At 39.9% G+C, this 14,954-nt stretch overlaps 1 protein-coding gene across 1 annotated transcript in view; it reads left to right on the top strand.

The window, feature by feature from the left end:
• LOC122809222 (B-cell receptor CD22-like) overlaps positions 1-14,954 on the top strand; it is a 346,467-nt gene that overhangs the window by 220,949 nt on the left and 110,564 nt on the right. Inside the window, exon 5 of the mRNA XM_044080536.1 lies at positions 8,365-8,628. Within this exon, the coding sequence (XP_043936471.1) occupies positions 8,365-8,628 (264 nt within the window). The remainder of the gene's footprint in view (positions 1-8,364; positions 8,629-14,954) is intronic.

Raw genomic sequence — 14,954 nt, 5'->3', positions numbered from 1 at the left:
GCTGTGAGGTGGCAATGCTAACCACTGCACCACTGCAGCCGCCCCCAGTGCTAAATGTGCAACTGTTTTGATTAGAAAATAGTATCACTATTATCAGTGCTATAGCATAATAGTGATACTAATTTCTAAACAAAACAGCTGCACATTGTAAATAGACGTAACATGAGCAGCAGTAAATATCTCCTCCCTTGAAGCTCACAATTCCTTAAAAATGTACCTGAAACTCAATTCCTTGAAAAATGCAGCTTGGTGGTTGGAGTAGAGTATTCAGGCTATTTATTTGTATAACAAAAGTGCAGGGTATGAGTCTAAGCAAAGATCTAACCACCTGCTATCCCTAGCTAGAGTATTTCACACCCACTCACGCACCTACTTGCCATACCTCTCTCAACCTCTTAGTGAAAGAAATCAGGACAAAACCTAAACGTATGGGGCCAAGGTCCCAAATATAGGTACAGATTTTAAATATTGCTCTCATGAACTTAGAAAGTTGCTAGAATAACAGGAATTGTTTTAGTATACATTTTTCTAAAGTATATGAAGTCTAAAACTCAGATGTCTGTAATTAGTAACTTCAATTTTCACTGATTTTCCAGAAAACCACAAATTTCATGAGGAATAGAACAAAAATATGAGGCAAAAGTCTGGACGTTCTGCAAAAATCTGGCCAGTTGAGACGTTTGATATCTACCTCTTATACAAGCACCTGCCTGTCTACATCTTACATACACACTTACATTCCTACCAACCTACTTCTTTTACACACACACACACACACACACACACACACACACACACACACACACACACACACACACACACACACACACCATAGTCAGCATTCCAAATCTCTTCTTTTATTCAAATTCTTTGTGTGCAAAAGGCAAGGATGTAAACAAGTCATGCAGATGCAACAAGCATGTGCGAATAGATGCAAAGGGCATTCTTAAAGAAGAGCACCCGTAAACAAACCTAATTATCAGCTAAGAACCTGGGCTGAAGTTATCATATGCATAACACTCTAAACTACATTTCTAAAACCTTAAAGGTAGTTAATAAGTAAAAACAACCATAGTAGAAGCAAGTAAAACATATACGAAATACAAACAATATATTAAAAGACAAGCAGACTGTCATCCTAGCATACCTCCCAACCTTTTAGTGTAAGACTTCTAGACAAAGCCAAACAAAATTGAGGGACAAAGGCCCATAAATAGGGGCATATTTTAAATTTTGCTCTTATAATCTTAGAAAGTTGCTAGAGCAACAAGGTTTGTTTTAACATACATTTTCTGAAAGATGTGAAGTTTGAAACTCAAATGCGTGTCATTATTTATTGACTTCAGTCCTCAGATTATTCCAGTGATGTGCCAGAAAACCACACATTTATGAGGAGAAGACCAGAAAGATGACCTGAACGGTTGGACATTCTGTGAAAATCTGGGCAGTTGAGAGGTATGTATCCTAGCCTCCCCTACAGAAAACTAAAAGCATGGGTATAGCAGCATATATATTCCTACAACTAAAACTAATAAAAATCAGAAACTACACAAAACAATATTTCAAGACTTCTGTAGTAACATTGATAAAATATATATAATCATACAAGAAAGTCAAGTAAAATAGTATTATAATAATAATACAACCTGAAACAAATTCACCATGTAAAAGGACAGCATTGAAGATTTAGATAAAGGCATCATAAACTATTCATCAGCAGTGTGTTTCTCACAAGCATGATGATTCAGAAAACCTGTTAAAAATAATAATATACAAAACATCTCACATTAAGCACCTGTGAAGCACATAATATATATATATATATATATATATATATATATATATATATATATATATATATATATATATATATATGTATACACACACACCACACCACACACATACACAATAAAATTAAAACATATAGTCTGCAATGCAGGGCGGCCATGGTGGTGCAATGGTTAGTGCTGCTGCCTCACAGCAAGAAGTTCTCTGGTTCAATCTTCGGCTGGGGTGCCTTCTGTGAGGAGTCTGCATGTCCTACCTGTGGTCAAATGGGTTTCCTCCGTGTATTCCAGTTTCCTCCCAAAGACATCCTGTAGGTGGATTGGACACTCTAAACTGGCCCTAGGCATGGGTGCATACATGTGTGTGTCTTCTGTGGAAGGTTGGGTGCTGAGCTGGCAACTTGACACTGTAAAACTCCACTGCCAATCATGAGCAGACAGGTGATCTGCTGTGGCGAAACCTAACCGGGAAAAATCTGAAAGAAGAATAAGTCTACAATGCATGGAATTAGTATATTAGAAAAGGTTAAATCCTTGGATTGCTGATACTGCAGTGCTTCAGGGGATCTTGTATTCCTGCATGTGTCCTCCTTTGGATGGGATGTTAAACTGACATCCAATCCACTTGAATTGGTGGTAGCTCAGGTGGATAGAAAATATCCCATGGCACCTACTGAAAGTAATAATGACTGTTCTCCAAAATTTTAGCCTAATTTTTCTTAATAATAGCAATACAATGTAGAGTCTGCCCAGAAGAAAGGAAACACACCTAGTAGGACTAATCTGGCCAAATAAATGATAAAAAAAAAAAATCACAGATGGTTTACATTACAGGACTTTCATGGACAGGAAATAGGTTAAAACTAGTATATTTTGGAATTTCAGCAGCATTTAGCAATTTTAAAGATACACGGGTTCTTTATTTTATGCATTCATTTTCTAATTGACTAATATTATAAAAAACATTACAAAGACTGACTAGACTATACGTTGTTGCATGATTAATAATTATATGGCTTTCAGAGTCGTATTAAATTAATGTATTAAACAGTTTACTTAACTCTTTAAGTCCCTTGTGGCACCTTTGACCATTTCTACAGCACTGGCCAAGTGATTCTTACAGATTTCTACTACATTTTTCTCATATTTATTTTAATAACTGCAAAAACCATGTTACATATTGCCCAGTTAAAGATATCTTATTAAGATTAAATGATGTGTAATACAAATGTATTGATAGTTTGTTTCAGTTAATCCCAGCTAAAATTATGTTATGTGTTATTCATAGGCTTGATTATGCATACTGTCATAATTTTCATATCTTCATTAACAACCAATCAAGGTAGACAAAATGTCTTAGTCTCATATGAAAAATGGCAGCTGGATAAATAAAGCATTTCAGCAGTATGTGTATATTTTATATGGTTGCAAAGTAATATTAAGTTGCTTGTAAAACATTAAAAATAGATAATTGTATGGGATTATTGTTCATAGGTTCATAGGTTCATAGGTTCATACTAGGCTATCTGCCCGAGGGCATTTACAAGCCTAGCCCATAGTTTTGTGGCTTACGCCACCCCTTTAGTATGGGGAACTATACCCATTATTTTGCTGTGCCTCTGTCTAGTAGTGACACTGAGGTAATCCCTGGGGTATATCTGCGATCTCCCATCCATTGGTCAAGATTTCTCTTGAACAAGGCCAGCGAGGTGCTCTGCCTCACATATACCGGGATTTTGTTCCACAGCATAGGGAGTCTTTGGGTGATGAATCTATCCCTCCAGCATGTCCTATTAATAGTCGTGTCGAGGTTTAAGTCTCCCGCCCTTGTGGCTCTGACAGATCTAGATTTTTTGAGGTGAAGCATATTCATCAAATCTGGGTTTGACATGGCCTTGTATGTCAGGCAAAGGTCACCTCTGAGCAAGCGGTGGCGACTGAATAGAGCTGGAGTTCTTTCAGTCGGGCAGCATAGGACAGATTTTGAGACCCTTTATCCTTTTGGTGAGGAACTTTTGTGGCCTCTCCAGCTGCTGCAAGTGTCGGGTCAGATACATTCCAAATGGGGCATTGTACTCAATCATTGGTCTGATGAGTGATGAGTATAGGGAGACTATGACCTCCCTTGATCTAGATGTGAATCCCTTCATGATAAGGTGGGCAATGTAGAAGGTCTTCCTAACTACTTTAGCTACATGGGTGTCGAATGACAGGCTACTGTCAACCTGGGTCCCCAGGTCCCTGATAACTTCTTCTGTGCTCAGTGGGTTGCCACCTATATGGTAGCTAGGGGTAACCTTGTTTTTCCTGAAGGGTATGACTATGCATTTTTTGGCATTTAACTTTAGGCCATGGCTCTGGCACCAGTTATCCGTTTCTGTGAGACCCTTCTGAAGGATATCTGTGTCAGATGTGTTTTCGACTATGGCACCCAGTTTGCAGTCATCTGCAAACTTTGTCAGCCATAACCCTCCTGTGTTTGCTTGTACTTTGGAAAAGTAGATGCCAAACAAGAGTGGGCCCAGGACTGAGCCCTGTGGGACACCACTTGTGACAGGCTTTGAGTCTGACATGGTGCCAGCAACTCTGACCCTGTGGGTTCTGTCACTCAGCCAGTTTGCAACCCATCTTGTGATGTATGGGTTAACATTTAAGCTGATGAGTATTTCAATGATACCCGAGTGGGGTATTGTATCGAAGGCCTTCGCCAGATCGAGGTAGGCTGTATGGACTGGCTTTCCCTCATCAATGGCTTTGGTGACTGTTTCGAAAAAGTCAACCAAGTTTAAAAGGCATGATCTGTCTTTGACAAAGCCAAACTGGGTTGGATCCAAAGTCTGCAAATTCCCTATGTCTTTATTTATGAGGTCCATTATGATCCTCTCCATGGCTTTGCAGATAAGGCTTGTCAAGCTAATGGGCCGGTAATTTCCAGGGTCGGTGGAGGCACCACCTTTGTGAAGTGGGACCACAGTTGCAGTGCGCCACTCCCTGGGTATGTATCCAGAGGTGAGACTATGATTAAACAGCTGTCCTAGCTGTGGGTTTAATTCCTCGTTGAGTTCGTGGAGCACACAGCCGGGGACACCATCAGGTCCCATGGTTGCTGTGTTTTTTGCTTTGGAGAGAGCAGTTCTCACTTGGGCGTTAGAGATGTTTGGGGGGCTGCAGTCATTTGGTATATATATCTCTCCTTTTGGGGGGGAGGGCGGTGAGAAGTTTGCACTGAACCTGTCAGCCAGTATGTTGGCAATGTCTGTAGGATCAGTAATCTTCACATCATTTTGAACTAGTTCTGAGCATATCTGGGAGTTTCCTCCCAGGTTTCTAACATAGCTAAAGAAGGCCTTATGATTGTCTTTTGAGTCTTTAGCTATTTTTCTCTCAAAATTTGCTTTGGATGATTTTATGAGAGCTCTTAGTTTTTTACTTATAGTGATCAAAGGTGTCTTACCTTTTAAGGATTTTGCTCTATCTTATAGTAGCTTCCTCCTTTTGTTGTAGAGTTTGTTTATGGCTGGGGTCCACCAGACTGGATGCTTGCCTTTGGTACAAAGAGTCTTTGTTTTGCTTGGGATTGCCTTATCCATGCAGTCCTGCAGGTGCTGGTAGAAGGCATTTGTAAGTGATTCAGCGGCTTGAGTACTGTTTTCCGCCGGCTCGGGGGCCTTAAAGGAGACCACACTAGTCTTTAGAAGTGTGAAGTCGGCTTTCGAGAAGTTCTTTACTGTGGTCTTTTTTATTTCAGGTGGGGGTGGGATGAGGACATCCAGCGAGATTAGTTTGTGATCTGATCTCACCAGTGAGGGGTATACTTCTGGTGTTGAACATTGTGCTCCCATGTTCGTGATGATGAGATCAAGTATGTTTTCTCCTCTTGTGGGGATGGTGACTAGTTGTTCCATGGCATTTGAGTTTATGAATTCCAGGAACTTTTGGGCTAGGGTGTTTGGGCTTGAGTAGTGTTCCCAGTCTATATTAGGGTAATTGAAGTCACCTAGTATGATGGTGTTTGGTGATACATTTATCCCCTCCAGTGTTTTCAGGAAGGCCATGTGAGGTTCCTGAGTTTGTGAGGGTGGCCTGTAACATGTTACAATTTGCAGAGCAGTCTTGCCTATGGTTAATTGCACCTGGATGGTCTCCGATGCATCGTGCGTTGCCACCAGTCTTGAGGTGTGGGTGTCCTTGATGAATATGGATACCCCCCCTCGTTTCTTGGTATTGTCCAGATTTTGTGGCCGGAACACATGATATGAGGTAAAACCTGATAGTGCTGGGGTGCTCTCAGGAGCCTTGAACCAGGTTTCTGTCACAGCACAGACATCGATGTTCTCCATACTGAGAAGGGCCTCGAGTGCGTGCATTTTGAGATTTAGACTTCTGGCATTGAGCAGCATTACCCTTAGTTTTTTTCCTTTTTTGTGTTCTAGGGTGGTAGGTTTAGAATTTGAGCCTTGCCTAAAAAAGGCACTATGGGGGTGGCAAGAGCCTTTGCCAATATCCAGGGGTGACAGGTGCAAGCCGTCCCTTGCGAAGCAGCGTGGCTTGTCCAGCATGTCATCCCAGGCAGACAGACATTGGATCCCCTTTGAATGACACCAGAGTTTAAGCCAATTGTTAAAGCTGATCATCTTATCTCTGTATTGTGGCATCATTCTTGGTGAAGGTAGGATACTGCTCAAGGTCAGGGTCATACCTGCCTGGGCTACATAATCAGAGAGCTCCTCAATGTCTCTTTTCATGTAGTCCAAGGAGGTACGTCTCAGGTCGTTTACACCAGTGTGGACAATGACTGAGTCGTATTTGTACCAGCTGTTGAGAGACCTGAGTGCTTGCATTATGTGGCGGATTCTAATGCCCGACAGGCAGCTTACTGTAACTCTCTCCTTACTCAGTCTGGTGAGCGGGACATCAGTGTGTCTGACTATGGAGTCACCAATGACTAGTGTGTCTGGCATTGTGTTTGGCCTTAAGGGCTGTGACTGTTTGACACTCTGACTGTGAGGTCTATGTGTTGCAGGTGTTGTGTTCTGAGGTGGTGGTTGTTTGGGTGTCTGCTTTGGTGGCCTCTGCTGTTTTGGTAGATTTTTGATCAGAGCCTCCGAGTATGTCTTTGTGTGTTTATGTGTATGATTTGAGGTTGTGATGGTACTATGTGAGACTGGGTCTATAGTGTGTGTGGTTACCTTCTCCTCTTGACTGGTCTTGCCAGTCCTATGTTGAGAGAGCTCAGCCTCCAGTTTGGCCATATAGTTGCATCTCTCGCATGTATTTGTGTTTTGTGGGAGGAGGAGAGGGTTGTCTGTGTACATGAGGCAATTGTAACATTGCCTCAATATTCCCAGGTTCACCAGCTGAGCAGGAGAGGACACTAGCAACTGATCCCTCGACATGCTAGAAGGAATAGACAAAAACTTTAAAAGAGATTCCGGGGATGTGGGTGACCGAGAAATGGGGGTTTGCCTTTTTGGGGTACTATTTATGACAAGAGTGCTGTATCAAGGTAATAAGTACTGTAGGAGCAAGTGCTAGGTTTAACAGATACAGAATAGTCTACTTGGAGTCAAGTAGAGATGATCTTTTTAGTTTTAGGATACGCTGATTAGAACAGTAGTATAGTTCAAGGAAGGTAGTTTTAAGGGAAAATTTGAAGAGTGGACTTTAGGTAGCCCGAATAGGTTAAACCTGCTTAACCGGCGCTGCCCTAGTGTGCAACAGTGGCAGCTCCGCACTAAATTAAGCTATAAAGCGCTAAAATGCTTTATAGCAGGGGGCTGGAAAAGACAGGAAATGACCCAAAATGGCCAATAGACTACAAGTTATTGCCTTAAACCACTCCTCTAAGGACAAACAGGCAGCTCTGTACTCCCCACTCTCACTGGTGAGTAAAGAAACTTCCCCCTGACCAAACAAGGAAAATGGAGAAACACAGGAACCAAGACAAAGCCCAGGGATCAGCAAAATCTGGTCTCTGGAACACTAGTTAGGAAAGTATGGAAAGCAAGGATATTTTTTTTGTTTTTTTCCAAGTTTTTTTTACAGAAAAGCAGAAAACACAATAAATGCTATGATTTTCGACTAAATGCTATCAAAAGCTAGTACACTTGAGTGTATTAGCCTGTAGTTTAACTTTTAGGCAAAACGTGACACACAAAATCCAGTTTAAGCCTTGGAATCTAATAAGTGGTAGTTTGTGATGAACAGTTTACTGTTTATATTTTTTGGCAACATGATTCTACAGATACAAACATTTATTTATACCTGTGAATTGATATATTGGTTTGTATCTGTGAACTGATAAGTTGATTTTGCTGAAAGTTTCAAAATAGAAGCATTGAAAGTTAATGTCTAACATTCCAGTTTGAGGAGGTAATAAGTACAGAGATTTCAGCTCTAAAACAAAAATATCCATTTCTGTTGCATATGTCTTTATAGAAATGTGATCTCCCAAATACTTTAAGCCTGTAGTTGTATTAGATTGATATCCAAAATGTAAATGGCAAAAATTTGTGACTAGCATGGTAGTTGTTATTACATTTTAAACAATGTGTAGTAACATGTCCACAACTTTCAGATCCACCTAAAGAAGTGGAAGTAACATACCATCCTGTAAGTTTAAGCGAAGGAAAAGATGTGTATCTAACCTGCAACTATAAAAGCAGCAATCCTCCCGTTACTAACTACACATGGTATAAAGAAGATGAATACCTTTGGATTCAGACCGGAAATATGCTAAAGTTCGCAAACATCAGTTCTCACGATACTGGAAGTTTCAGCTGTGAAGCACACAATGCCATTGGATCAACAAGATCATTGATATTATCTTTAAAATTAGACGGTGAGTGCAAACCAGTAAAAGAGTTACTGTTTTATTACTTTCATAACTATTGTCAGGCTGATTTTTATTATTTTTATTATGCTCCAAGTAAACTCAACTGAAATATTTCATGTGCTGCAGTATTACTTTTGATACCAGCCTGTCTTTGTTCTACATCTGGCCCATCCACCTCCAATACTAAATTGCATACTCTCCTGCATTTCTTAATATTATATGACATGTATTGTCTTGGCTTTTTCTGGAGCGTTTTGTCTAGTTTCTTTGTCTAATCCTCACACTCAGCTGTTTCTTTCTCAATAAATGTGGCCTCTACAAACATAATAAATTAATCCATGTACTTATGTTTTGCCATGACACAAACAAAAATGCAAATGAAGGTAGAACACAGAGTGCATTCAATTCCATTGGAATAAACCAATTTAAATGTTAAGTAATACCACCAAATTACTTTGCTCATTTTCTGCTCTGGATACACTTTTCCACTATAATCTCCATTTTGAAACATCATCTGGATTCCTGCCTATATTTACATGGTTTGTCTGCTAAAGAATTGTTATATATAAATTCTAGTTGCTTTATTTGTAATTGGCATGGAACATCTGGTTTCAGAAGAATCTATTAAGTCAGTTTCAGCCCTCACATACCAGCATTTCTTTCCCTTTTATTTTTCATTTTGAGTATCCCCTGCTTAAGCTTGAGTGCGAGTGCACATGCGCTTGAGTACACACACACAAAAACACACACGCATTCTTGTTTTCTTTCATGCTTTTACATTTTGTTGGTCTCCCTTTTTAAGGTGACTGTCTAACACCACCCAATTAGAGATATTTCTCTCTTTCTGTCTCAGAATTTCTGTTGGTTTCTTGCACTATTCCTCATTTATCCTAAACTTTTGTGAACATCAGCGATTACCTATTATAATTGTCTCTTTTAAAGAACAATCTTCACTGACATAAATACAATACTCTGCTTTCTAAACTACATAAGTACATGTGGAAAGTCTAGGTTCTGTTTCATTCTCATAATCTATACTTCTTTATGTTAGAGTCACCATGAGGAGAAAATTACAGCATCTATTGACTGATTAACCGCATTTCTCTGTGTTTCAGAGACATTTAACTTATGTAGATATCAGAGGAAAAAGTTATTTTGAATATATTTATCATACCTCATTCTTGTATACAATTTCAGCATACATTTTTAAGAAGCAGACTGCTTTACAATCATATGTTATACACCATTCCTGTCATTTGATATATTCACTTATGCATGTATACATGTAACATTATATTAAGGTCAGTGTGTGTGTGTGTGTGTGTGTGTGTGTGTGTGTGTGTGTGTGTGTGTGTGTGTGTGTGTGTGTGCACACTCATGGATCAAAAACAATATAATGTGCAGAAAGAACAATAAATTACTTGATGCAGGCACATTTAGCAAGCCCATTAAATGTGCTATTATATAAATACCCCTTTGGGAGGATCACAATTACAGTTCAAAATAATACAAAAAATGTCAAACTACAATGGAAAAGAAAAAAATAAAGCATGTCAGCACAAGCAAATGTCTGTCAGTTATTTTGTTCCAAGCAGACTTACAAATGAATTCAGAAAACCTTGCCTCATTGCAGTAAGCAAATTTGTGTGATGAACAGTGATGAGCAGGGTGTGTGCAATTCAAAAAACCCTGCAACATGACATGATTAGCTGTACACGGTCATCCATGCTATATTCTAATGTCAGTATAATAAGGTGTCACGTATGCTAATGAGGGAAAACATGATTGAAGAGTAATTCGGAAGTGTTTAAATGCCACACTGCAATGCTCTATTTGCTTTAGCTTTGTACATGGTCATATGCTCACATGTAAACAGAATAACTAGTGTACAATGTCAGAGGTTGCAACAATTGTTGTAAATGTGTATATGCAAAATGCTCTTATAGCAGCCTCTATAGCTGACTGTGCATGACATTAAAATGGCCCCTGGAGACACTGGGTCATCCGAACACTGCTAACATTTTATGATGTTTTTGACACCAGCATAGTGACCAGTAGCATGTGGACAGGTACACCAAACAGGCAATTATGGACATGTGTCAGCCTTATCTGCAGATCTGTGGACACATGGAATATGTATCCCCATGGATATCATGGCATGAAAGCGGTTACATATATTAGCTATAGGGATCTTTAAGTGACCTACTGGGGACTGAGTGAGAATTTTTCAGGCATCTACCTCAAGAACACTCCATCAGTTCCTTGAGGCCATGCTTAAACATATGGGTGAGCATATGTAATTTCCATTTACCTTAGAGGAGAGATAAAACACCAGGCAGGAGTTCTATGACATATCTCATTTCTCTGAGGTTCTGGGGGACGTGAAGTATACCCAAATTGAAATAAAGGTCCCACCTGTTGAACTGGGAAGTAGTTACATCAGTGGCAAAGGGTATCACTCTATCAACTGCCAGGTGGTTTGTAACAGATAAGGAATCAAATGCAGTGTGTGTGTGTGTGTGTGTGTGTGTGTGTGTGTGTGTGTGTCTAGGCCACCCAGGCAGGTTTCATGACACCTATACATGGCACACCTGTAACCTTTATCAGTGGTTACATGGGGTGATTTCCCATAGGACCATCTTGTGAATGATGCTGTATATGCCCAAGAACTCAGGCTCATTGATACCTATTTGAAATCCACACAATCAAAGTCTCCAAGGGTGCAAGAGTGTATTATACCAAAAAAGAAGTACCATTGAGAGTGTGCTGTGGCTGCTAAAATCATGCTTTCACTGTCTGTATAGATCCTATGGTGCCCTGCGGTATGAACCCACCACATGTGCCAAAAAATAAAATAATAGTAATAATAATAATAATAATAATAATAATAATAACAATAATAATAATAACAACAACATCAATATCCATGTGTGCTTTGTTACATGGTGTAATAGGTATGCAACAGTGAATGCAGGGAGGCCTCTTGCAGGGACTGCAGTTGCCAGCAATACAGGCAACGGAGGCTGAGACAGATGAAGAGTCAGATAAAGAACCAACAACCGGGGATCACCATGCCAGATAGAGGCAGGCACACAATGCTGTGGCACTATTAAAGAGACAGTAAACTGCAGTGCTTTGCACACGACTTTACAACAAAACTATACAAGAGATAAGCAGATACAAACACCAGAAATGAAGCTTACAAAAAAACAGGCTGTGCTTGCCCATGCATAGGCTGACACCTCTGTGCATCAGACCTAGGCGACCCAAGTAACAATGTATTTGACAGGGCACAGTTATCATCGTTTGTACAGGGGGGAAGGCAACACAAGAGTGCATGTCATTCACAGGGAGGTGTGTGATTTTGAGTGTGCTGGTGCTAACATGTTGAAGGGCAGAGGTCAGTGGGTGTGAGTGTTTTGCTTTGGGCTGTGTGTGTGTGTGTGTGTGTGTGTGTGTGTGTGTGTGTGTGTGTGTGTGTGTGTGTGTGTGTGTGTGTGTGTGTGTGTGTGTGTGTGTGTGTGTGTGTGTGTGTGCAGGGACACAGGCACATGGGGAACAGGGCAGGTCAAGGTCATGGATGGCAGAGTTCAGCATCCCATGCATGCCCCTGCCCATGAGAGCTGGTTGTGCCAACAGATGCACTGGCTATATCATGACCATGGTTCAATGCTGACATGCTGAATGAGCCAACATAATGACTACCACTACCATGAGGATGGCCTCCGTGGTTTTTACCCCCTCAATCTTGGTTGCTGTGGAAGTGCTAACACCCTGGAAGCAGAATCTCCCTCATTCATGGCCAGGTTAGCTAACATATGTGAATGTAGCACATGGCCAGCCACAAGAACAGCTCTTGCTTATGACAGACAACCCAGTAAAGAGACTGCATGGCCCAGTGTGTGATTCAGTCTGTCCAATAAATCACACATACACTCGCTCACTCTCTGCCATGGTGCTAGTAGAACCACATTTCACTTATCCAGAGTGTCCCCATCAACCTGTCCACTCACAGATGATTGTGTCTCCTGGGTAAGAGTTGGCATAGACACTGTGTCCACACTCAGAGTAGGGGATCTAGGGTTATACTCCTTGTGTCAAACACATACACTCTGCACCCAATAACTGTACCAGCCTATCCCTGCCGTATTTATCACAGGCAAAAGATCCTCCAACATCAGATGGGGTAGTTCGAGAATGCTGACACTGGATAAAGATTCACCTGTGAATACACAAAAGCAAAAAAATAAAAACAATGTAAGTATGACTCAGCAACAAAAGAACATGTGTAACTGATAGCTTTACAACTATCCCTGGCCTTACCTTCTGCAGACCGATATGTAACTTAGACTCCCAGTTATACCTTTATGCAATACATCAAACTAATTTAAGGGATATTACACTGGCAAAGTGTTAAGGATGGTTTGCAGTTATTGATAATATGAAATAAAACTACATATGTGAACATTTGTGGTTGAAACTTTCTGGGACCTATCCAACTCAGCTCCAACACCCAGAACCACACTGTGGGACTCTGTGAACATGCCTTTCTAAGAGTCCAGGAACTCCTCAACCTTTGTAATAGGTAGCTCAGTCAATGGCCACTACCAGTTGCCCTCTAAACCCCTGCATGGCATCTACTCATGGATGTAAGAATGAGTCATATCTGTGGCACTGTGACAGACCATGTAATAGCAGTGGTTATGTCCACCCATTGTGTGTACATCACTGACCGTATCAGCTCTTGCATGATCATACTGGTCTAATCAGTGGCATGGACAATTAAGAGCCTTCAACCATGGGGATAGAGGACCTGTAGGACCACCTAAGTTTCTATATCTGTGCATTTGTGCTTGCAGGTGGATATGGATGAGCCTCCAGATCCTCTGCATATTTTATTTCCTGCTTTTTTATGCATTGCTTTGTTGGCATGGATATCATATCAATTAAAAGCCTTTTCCCATATGGCCATAACAAATCTGTAGAATACTCCTATCCTATTAGGCCATGTATAATCTGTGACTGACAGTTATATATGTGTATTCTCAGTCTTTAAGAAAATGTTAAGCATTGGGTGAGATTGTGGCTAATTACATATCTGCAAGGAACACAGCAGTAAACTAGTAATCAACATTTCAAGTGGAAAATGACCAGGAAGCTCAGGACTCATGAATGCTTTTAATGCATACAATCATGGTTTAGTGCTTTTGTCAATATATGACATCTTCAGAACCATTGAATACCATGTAAAAAACAGCAACATGTAAAAACAATTGTAGAAACACACCCCCATATATTATGACCAACCACAAATAAAAAGAAATTAAAAAATCCCCAAAATCCCATAATCATGTATTATAAATTATGTCAAATTAGATTTAAAAGCTATACACAGTGAAAACCAGTCATGTTGAACCATTGTAAATACACACACCACTGTTGTTCACCCAAAAGAATACCAGAACAGCCACTGCCAATCCAAACCTTACAAAAAAAAAAAAAAAGTCGACCAATGAAAAACTTTTTGCACAATTGTGTACATACATTTCTGAAAAGATAATTACAAACTGTAATCTTGATGCTCTGTATGTTAATTCACTGGTGATTGAAACAAAATTGTTTAATCCAGGTAGTGTAATGGCATTGAGTTAATCTAAATTTCCATAACACTTTGCAGTGTAACAAGTGGTTCTTCCAGACACTGGCCAATACATCACAAGCCACCTGCTCCAACACACAAAAATTGAATCTAACAATGTTACTGCATTGTAACATGTGCCTTGATAATGCATTTTTACTATTTTTCGTCAAAATACTATAAACATGCTGGTAAATTCTTTTATTTAACAAGTTGATAGTCTTTATGACATAGAAGGCATAACATGTACCACACCATGCCAGGTGAACAACTCAACTGGAAAGACAGTTGAATAGGCCATTAATGGCACTTCTATTAACCAAGTTGAATAAAGGACCTTCCACATTGGAAAATATGCATATGCATTGATGGCAACACCCACACTTGTTGGTTCTTGGAAATTCAACAATAACATGTTCATTTGTTTTTTCCAAGATCTTCTTCATATTCAAACATTTTTTATAAGTAAAATAAGAGGGGTTGGCAGAAAAGTGCTTTCAAGTTCTTGTCCGAGAAAGATCTAAAAAGTATGGGGCAATAATTAAGTATGGTGTGAAGGTTAAAGACAATGAACAAAGTACATGGCCATCCACTGGTCTGGCAACCAGTTTTAACAGCAACATAGTTTTACATTACATGAGTGATTCTAGAAATATTAGGGGGATATTGTATAAAAACTGGCAGATATTACAGT

The sequence above is a fragment of the Protopterus annectens genome, chromosome 8.part0 (assembly GCF_019279795.1).
Source record: "Protopterus annectens isolate FY-2018-M chromosome 8.part0, PAN1.0, whole genome shotgun sequence".
NCBI lineage: Eukaryota > Metazoa > Chordata > Ceratodontiformes > Protopteridae > Protopterus > Protopterus annectens.
Note: the sequence above shows the minus strand (reverse complement) of the source record. Positions and strands in the feature narration are given on the sequence as shown.